We start from the raw sequence: 9,379 nt of genomic DNA on the forward strand, positions 1-9,379 counted from the left end.
AGCCTATTTCAAAGCCCAGGCTGGTCTGATAAGCCAGAAATTAACTTTGTCACCTCATTCTCAGTCTCGCCAACGAACGAATAACAGTCCCAAATTTTCCATCAATCTAATTCTATTTTAATTTTTTTTTTATTTCTAGCCATGATTGTTTCTGTTTGTTTGGATTCAGCTCTAGTCTTTTGTGTTCGAAACAGTTTCTTGTTCCGATTCAGCTATAGTTTTGTGTTTGACAGTAAATTAAAAAAAGAAAAGAAATCACAAAGTGCATACAATGGGGGAACACATGAATGCATGATATAAAAGTCATCAATGACATAAGAAGAAAAAAGGCTTCAGGCTTGATATAACTCTTGTGCTAATCAATGTTATTTGGGTGCTTTTAATTCAGAGGAGTTGCTATTAAGGATCCATCTGCTCCCCATGGAGTTTGACTTTTGATCCAGGACTATCCTTATGCTTCTGATGGGCTAGAGATATGGAATGCTATCAATGTCTTGAGTGGAAGAATATGTATCATTCTACTACAAGTCAGATGAGGAACTTCAAAAAGACCCCGAGCTCCAAGCTTGGTGGAAAGAACTTGTAGAGGTCGGTCATGGGGATTTGAAGGATAAGCCATGGTGGCAAAAGATGCAAACCTGGGAAGAGTTGGTTGAAGCTTCCGCTACCCTTATATGGATTGCTTCAACTCTTCATGTTGCTGTTAACTTTGGACAGTATCCATATGGAGGTTTAATCCTGAATAGGCCAATTATTTGCAGGAGATTTATGCCTGAGAAAGGGTCTCCTGAATATGATGTGTTGGCTAAGAACCCTGAGAAGGAGTTTTTGAAGACTATTACTGGCAAGAAAGAGACCCTCATTGACCTTACAGTTATAGAAATTTTATCAAGGCACGCATCTGATGAGTTCAACCTTGGGCAGAGAGATGGTGGTGACTACTGGACTTCTGATGCCGGGCCATTAGAGGCCTTTAAGAGGTTTGGAAAGAATCTTGAAGAGATTGAAAAGAAGCTTATAGAGAAGAACAATGATGAGACATTAAGAAACCGCTATGGGCCGGCTAAAATGCCTTACACTTTGCTCTATCCTTCTAGTGAGGAGGGATTGACTTTCAGAGGAATTCCCAATAGTATCTCTATCTAAGTTCTCTATGGTTGCTGAAGTATTGTCCCTGGCTTTAAATAAATGTGAAATAGAAGGAATTTGATTCCTTCATCAGTTGTGTATGTTTAAGTTATGTATTTGGAGTGGTTGAATGTACTTGTATTGCCATATATCTTATTTTGGGATAACTGAAGGACCCTAATTAGTAAAACCAACTCTATTCAGTGACTGATAAAACAACAACAACCAAGCCTTTTAGTCGTCTTTAGTCACACAACAACAACCAAGACAGAGAGAGAGCAGTAGTGTGCCACACAACATTTTAGTCGTCTTTCTAAAAGCTATACTTCAGGTGAACACGCTTCTATTTTTTTTTAAAGAATTGAATTCTATTTGAATGTAAATGTTTCCACCTAAAATACGTATCTCTGCATGCAACAGATAGTTGGACTTCTAAAGGATATTGAACCTACAAAATAGTTAGTCAGCATTATGAGAAAGAGTCAAGCATTTTCTCTGCTTTTCTTTAGTATTCATCAATTGACTACAACTCTAATATACACAATTGACCAAAAGACTCAAGCAATTGACCAGAGGAACAAAAGCAGCAAAGTAGGTAGCCTTACGGGAGTTATTGCTATCCTAGCAATTACATCAAAACATTCAAACATTGCAGCAACACCAGCAATCAATGCATTGTAGTTCACACATGTAAACTAGTATCAAAGATTCAAGAATATAAGAAATGGGATACCTGAAAATTGCCCAAGAAACTAGAAAAAGCAACACAGATAATATATGGACCAGCTTTATGCTCAGACCCTGCCCAATCAATTTTCACTAACCCAATCAATCACATCATACCTAACCACTATTTACAACATTGAACAAAAAAGTACAGGACAAATTAGTAAACTATATTACTTTTACACACATTTGTATAACTGATATATCTTTTTTATTTCTCGATCTCTAAAATCAAAATGCTTATGATACTTCCAAAACATTTACACTGTAAATGTATTATACTTTTCTTTCAATTTTTTTCATTTATGCCAGATTGATCAAACAGACATCCCCTCAAAATTTTATTACTAGGCCAGTGATAGGGATTGTGTAGTTGTTAAGCATCTTTTAGTAAACACTGCATTTTATAATATGTACATCATATATAGGTGGTGTTAGTGTTTAGCTCTACTGAGCTTTAAAAGATTGGCTAAGATTTTGTTAAAACATAAGCACTTAGACAATGAAGGAAAGCTGGAGTTGCTGCACATGATGTCCAACGTTATGTCAAGGAATAAGATCGGGCTGCACAATGTACAAGGCAAGATAAAATGGCAAATGAAGAATTGAAGTTGCAGGATCCACGATGTCGGATACAATGTCCTGACATCCTGCCCGAAAATACTGGAGTTGCTGTACAATGCAAGATAAAAGTCAAGTGCAGAAGTGAAGCTGCAGGATCCACGATGTCGGACACGATGTCCTGACATCCGGCCCGAAAATACTGGACATATAAATCTGTTATATCTTTAACAGATTATTGTGCAGTTAGCAAGAGATTAGAAGATCTATCTTCTGGAACGAATTAAAAGATAATTAAAGTTCGAATTTCAAAGAAGAAGAGTTCGTTCAGGGATTAAAGATTAAAGATTAAAGATTCAAACTAAAAGATCAAAAGTTATCTTTTAGTTCTTGAACTGCAGATTTTTTCAGAAGAAGATAGATCTCCTCCAGCATCAAGGAGTTGCAGCCCAGAAACGCAAATTGCTATATAATCATGGAGGCTGCACGAGTTCTGTACCAAGTCCGGGATTGAAGAGTTATTTTGTGAGTTTTGGGACTTGAGTGATTTGTGAGCCACCTTGATGGTACCCTAACATCAAGTGTTGGACCTATGTGTGTAGAGTTGATCTCTTGTGTCTAGAGTTGATCTCTAGTGTGTAGAGTTGATCTCTTTTGTTCAGAGTTGATCTCTGGTGTGTCTTTGACTTAATTGTAAACACGGGAGTGTGAGTGAGAGGGAGTGAGCAGAGGTTCTCATATCTAAGAGTGGCTCTTAGGTAGAGATCGCACGGGTAGTGGTTAGGTGAGAAGGTTGTAAACAGGGGCTGTTAGACCTTGAACTAACACTATTGAGAGTGGATTTCCTCCCTGGCTTGGTAGCCCCCAGATGTAGGTGAGGTTGCACCGAACTGGGTTAACAATTCTCTTGTGTTATTTACTTGTTTAATCTGTTCATACGGACACATATAAACTGCATGTTCTGAAGCGTGATGTCGTGACATCCTGTACGACATCTGTCCCCTGGTATCAGAATTTCAATTGGTATCAGAGCAGGCACTCGAAATCACTGAGTGAGATATAGGGAGATAAATTCTGATGAACATGGAGAAAGAAGGCGGACCAGTGAACAGACCACCAATTCTTGATGGAAGCAACTATGAATATTGGAAAGCAAGAATGGTGGCCTTCCTCAAATCACTGGATAGCAGAACCTGGAAAGCTGTCATCAAAGGCTGGGAACATCCCAAGATGCTGGACACAGAAGGAAAGCCCACTGAAGAATTGAAGCCAGAAGAAGACTGGACTAAAGAAGAAGACGAATTGGCACTTGGAAACTCCAAAGCTTTGAATGCTCTATTCAATGGAGTTGACAAGAATATCTTCAGACTGATCAACACTTGCACAGTGGCCAAGGATGCGTGGGAGATCCTGAAAACCACTCATGAAGGAACCTCCAAGGTAAAGATGTCCAGACTGCAACTATTGGCTACAAAATTCGAAAATCTGAAGATGAAGGAGGAAGAGTGTATTCATGACTTCCACATGAACATTCTTGAAATTGCCAATGCTTGCACTGCCTTGGGAGAGAAGATGACAGATGAAAAGCTGGTGAGAAAGATCCTCAGATCCTTGCCTAAGAGATTTGACATGAAAGTCACTGCAATAGAGGAGGCCCAAGACATTTGCAACATGAGAGTGGATGAACTCATTGGTTCCCTTCAAACCTTTGAGCTAGGACTCTCGGATAGGGCTGAAAAGAAGAGCAAGAACTTGGCTTTCGTGTCCAATGATGAAGGAGAAGAAGATGAGTATGACCTGGACACTGATGAAGGTCTGACTAAGGCAGTTGTGCTCCTTGGAAAGCAGTTCAACAAAGTGCTGAACAGAATGGACAAGAGGCAGAAACCACATGTCCAGAACATCCCTTTCGACATCAGGAAAGGCAGTAAATACCAGAAAGAGTCAGATGTAAAGCCCAGTCACAGCAAAGGAATTCAATGCCGTGGGTGTGAAGGCTATGGACACATCATAGCTGAATGTCCCACTCATCTCAAGAAGCAGAGGAAAGGACTTTCTGTATGTCGATCTGATACAGAGAGTGAACAGGAAAGTGACTCTGACAGAGATGTGAATGCACTCACTGGGAGATTTGAAACTGCTGAAGATTCAAGTGATACAGACAGTGAAATCACTTTTGATGAGCTTGCTACATCCTATAGAGAACTATGCATCAGAAGTGAGAAGATTCTTCAGCAAGAAGCACAACTGAAGAAGGTCATTGCAGATCTGGAGGCTGAGAAGAAGGCACATAAAGAGGAGATCTCTGAGCTTAAAGGAGAAGTCGGTTTTCTGAACTCTAAACTGGAAACATGACCAAATCAATAAAGATGTTGAATAAAGGCTCAGATATGCTTGATGAGGTGCTACAGCTTGGGAAGAATGTTGGAGACCAGAGAGGACTTGGGCTTAATAGTAAATCTGCTGGCAGAAAAACCATGACAGAATTTGTTCCTGCCAAAACCAGCACTGGAGCCACGATGTCACAACATCGGTCTCGACATCATGGAACGCAGCAGAAAAAGAACGAAAGAAAGAAGTGGAGGTGTCACTACTGTGGCAGGTATGGTCACATAAAGCCCTTTTGCTATCATCTACATGGCCATCCACATCATGGAACTCAAAGTAGCAACAGTGGAAGGAAGATGATGTGGGTTCCAAAACACAAGACTGTTAGTCTTGTTGTTCATACTTCACTTAGAGCATCAGCTAAGGAAGATTGGTACCTAGATAGCGGCTGTTCCAGACACATGACAGGAGTTAAAGAATTCCTGGTGAACATTGAGCCCTGCTCCACTAGCTATGTGACATTTGGAGATGGCTCTAAAGGAAAGACCATTGGAATGGGAAGGCTAGTTCATGATGGACTTCCTAGTCTGGACAAAGTACTGCTGGTGAAGGGACTGACTGCAAACTTGATCAGCATCAGTCAGCTGTGTGATGAAGGATTCAATGTAAACTTCACAAAGTCAGAATGCTTGGTGACAAATGAGAAGAGTGAAGTTCTAATGAAGGGCAGCAGATCAAAGGACAATTGTTACCTATGGACACCCCAAGAAACCAGCTACTCCTCCACATGTCTATCCTCCAAAGAAGATGAAGTCAGAATATGGCATCAAAGATTTGGACATCTGCACTTAAGAGGCATGAAGAAAATCATTGACAAAGGTGCTGTTAAAGGCATCCCCAATCTGAAAATAGAAGAAGGCAGAATCTGTGGTGAATGTCAGATTGGAAAGCAAGTCAAGATGTCCCACCAGAAGCTTCAACATCAGACCACTTCCAAGGTGCTGGAACTACTTCACATGGACTTGATGGGGCCTATGCAGGTTGAAAGCCTTGGAGGAAAGAGGTATGCCTATGTTGTTGTGGATGATTTCTCCAGATTTACCTGGGTCAACTTTATCAGAGAGAAATCAGAAACCTTTGAAGTATTCAAAGAGTTGAGTCTAAGACTTCAAAGAGAAAAGGATTGTGTCATCAAGAGAATCAGGAGTGACCATGGCAGAGAATTTGAAAACAGCAGGTTCACTGAATTCTGCACATCTGAAGGCATCACTCATGAGTTCTCTGCAGCCATTACACCACAACAGAATGGCATAGTTGAAAGGAAAAACAGGACTCTGCAAGAGGCTGCTAGGGTCATGCTTCATGCCAAAGAACTTCCCTATAATCTCTGGGCTGAAGCCATGAACACAGCATGCTACATCCACAACAGAGTCACACTGAGAAGAGGGACTCCAACCACCCTGTATGAAATCTGGAAAGGGAGGAAGCCATCTGTCAAGCACTTCCACATCTTTGGAAGTCCATGTTACATCTTGGCAGATAGAGAGCAAAGGAGAAAGATGGATCCCAAGAGTGATGCAGGAATATTCCTGGGATACTCTACAAACAGCAGAGTATATAGAGTATTCAATTCCAGAACCAGAACAGTGATGGAATCCATCAATGTGGTTGTTGATGATCTGTCTCCAGCAAGAAAGAAGGATGTCGAAGAAGATGTCAGAACATCGGGAGACAATGTAGCAGATGCAGCTAAAAGTGGAGAAAATGCAGAAAACTCTGATCCTGCTACAGATGATTCAAACATCAACCAACCTGACAAGAGACCCTCCATTAGAATCCAGAAGATGCACCCCAAGGAGCTGATTATAGGAGATCCAAACAGAGGGGTCACTACAAGATCAAGGGAGGTTGAGATCGTCTCAAACTCATGTTTTGTCTCCAAAATTGAGCCCAAGAATGTGAAAGAGGCACTGACAGATGAGTTCTGGATCAATGCTATGCAAGAAGAATTGGAGCAATTCAAAAGGAATGAAGTATGGGAGCTAGTTCCTAGGCCCGAGGGAACTAATGTGATTGGCACCAAGTGGATCTTCAAGAACAAAACCAATGAAGAAGGTGTCATAACCAGAAACAAGGCCAGACTGGTTGCTCAAGGCTACACTCAGATTGAAGGTGTAGACTTTGATGAGACTTTTGCCCCAGTTGCTAGACTTGAGTCCATCAGATTATTACTTGGTGTAGCTTGCATCCTCAAATTCAAGCTGTACCAGATGGATGTGAAGAGCGCATTTCTGAATGGATACCTGAATGAAGAAGTCTATGTGGAGCAGCCAAGGGGATTTGTAGACCCAACTCATCCAGATCATGTATACAGGCTCAAGAAGGCTCTCTATGGATTGAAGCAAGCTCCAAGAGCTTGGTATGAAAGGCTGACAGAGTTCCTTACTCAGCAAGGGTATAGGAAGGGAGGAATTGACAAGACTCTCTTTGTCAAACAAGATGCTGAAAACTTGATGATTGCACAGATATATGTTGATGACATTGTGTTTGGAGGGATGTCGAATGAGATGCTTCGACATTTTGTCCAACAGATGCAATCTGAATTTGAGATGAGTCTTGTTGGAGAGCTGACTTATTTTCTGGGACTTCAAGTGAAGCAGATGGAAGACTCCATATTCCTCTCACAGAGCAAGTATACAAAGAACATTGTCAAGAAGTTTGGGATGGAGAATGCCGGCCATAAAAGAACACCTGCACCAACTCACTTGAAGCTGTCAAAGGATGAAGCAGGCACCAGTGTTGATCAAAGTCTGTACAGAAGCATGATAGGGAGCTTACTATATTTAACAGCTAGCAGACCCGACATCACCTATGTAGTAGGTGTTTGTGCAAGATATCAAGCCAATCCTAAGATAAGTCACTTGACTCAAGTAAAGAGAATTCTGAAATATGTAAATGGCACCAGTGACTATGGGATTATGTACTGTCATTGTTCAAATTCAATGCTAGTTGGGTATTGTGATGCTGATTGGGCTGGAAGTGCAGATGACAGAAAAAGCACTTCTGGTGGATGCTTCTATTTGGGAAACAACCTTATTTCATGGTTCAGCAAGAAGCAGAACTGTGTGTCCCTATCTACTGCAGAAGCCGAGTATATTGCAGTAGGAAGCAGCTGTTCACAACTAGTTTGGATGAAGCAAATGCTGAAGGAGTACAATGTCGAACAAGATGTCATGACATTGTACTGTGACAACATGAGTGCTATTAATATTTCTAAGAATCCTGTTCAACACAGCAGAACCAAGCACATTGACATTAGACATCACTATATCAGAGATCTTGTTGATGATAAAGTGATCACACTGAAGCATGTTGACACTGAGGAACAAATAGCAGATATTTTCACAAAGGCTTTGGATGCAAATCAGTTTGAAAAACTGAGGGGCAAGCTGGGCATTTGTCTGCTAGAGGAATTATAGCAGCTACTGCAATCTGAACGTGCCCAAACGAATCACTTAACATTAATAGCACGTTCACTACAAAGCAAATTCGACCGTTGCTTCACACGCCCCTCTACATTCTTCATTCAAATTTATATCTGCTTGGCATTCGTGTTTTCTCCAGCATTTCCCAATAGTTTTCTGAGATTTACGAAATCATTCCAAACGCTCTGCTTTTCCATGGCTACCTCACCAAAAGAAACTGCAGCTCCTGGTTCACCCGCTGTACCATCATCTCCGCACCAGGAACAACCAGAATTCAACATCCAACCCATACAGATAATTCCTGGTCAAGTTTCAGTCCCTGAGAAACTGGTTCCCAGAAGACAACAGGGAGTGAAGATTGCTGAAAACCCTAGCTCTGCAACAAGTCCTAGGGAAGTAGACCCGGAGATGGACAAGAAAATCCGCAGTATTGTGAGTAGCATTCTGGAAGATGCTTCTGTGCCTGATGCTGAGAAAGATGTTCCAACATCTTCCACCCCAAGTGTTTCCGTGCCTGATGCTGAGAAAGATGTTCCAACATCCTCCGCTCCAAATGTTGAAGCCCTCCCTTCACCCAGTGAAGAGGAATCAACAGAAGAAGAGGATCAAGCCTCAGAGGAGACTCCTGCACCACGGGCACCAGAAACTGCTCCAGGTGACCTCATTGACCTGGAAGAAGTCGAATCTGATGAAGAACCCATTGCCAACAGGTTGGCACCTGGCATTGCAGAAAGGTTACAAGGCAGAAAGGGAAAAACCCCCCTTAAGAGGTCTGGACGAATCAAGACTATGGCACAGAAGAAGAGTACTCCAATCACTCCTGCCACATCCAGAAGAAGCAAGGTTGCTATCCCCTCCAAGAAGAGGAAAGAAATTTCCTCATCCGATTCTGATGAGGATGTCGAACTAGATGTCTCGACATCCAAGAGGGCCAAGAAATCTGGGAAGAAGGTGCCTGAAAAGGTTCCTGATGCACCATTGGACAACATCTCTTTCCACTCCATTGGCAATGTTGAAAAGTGGAAATATGTGTATCAACGCAGACTTGCGGTTGAAAGAGAACTGGGAAGAACTGCCTTGGATTGCAAGGAGATCATGGACCTCATCAAGGCTGCTGAAGACAGTCACCAAGTTGGGAGACTGTTATGAAG

The 9,379-nt window shown here is 41.7% G+C and overlaps 1 protein-coding gene across 1 annotated transcript; it reads left to right on the top strand.

Moving 5' to 3' along the window:
* The first annotated feature begins 504 nt into the window (after positions 1 to 504).
* LOC100800269 (linoleate 9S-lipoxygenase-4-like) lies at positions 505 to 1,146 on the top strand. Its single transcript, XM_026123619.2, has one exon. The coding sequence runs from the start codon at positions 631 to 633 to the stop codon at positions 1,144 to 1,146; it is 516 nt and encodes a 171-aa protein (XP_025979404.1). The 5' UTR covers positions 505 to 630.
* The last annotated feature ends 8,233 nt before the right edge of the window (positions 1,147 to 9,379 follow it).

The sequence above is a fragment of the Glycine max genome, chromosome 9, assembly GCF_000004515.6.
Source record: "Glycine max cultivar Williams 82 chromosome 9, Glycine_max_v4.0, whole genome shotgun sequence".
Taxonomy (NCBI): Eukaryota; Viridiplantae; Streptophyta; class Magnoliopsida; order Fabales; family Fabaceae; genus Glycine; species Glycine max.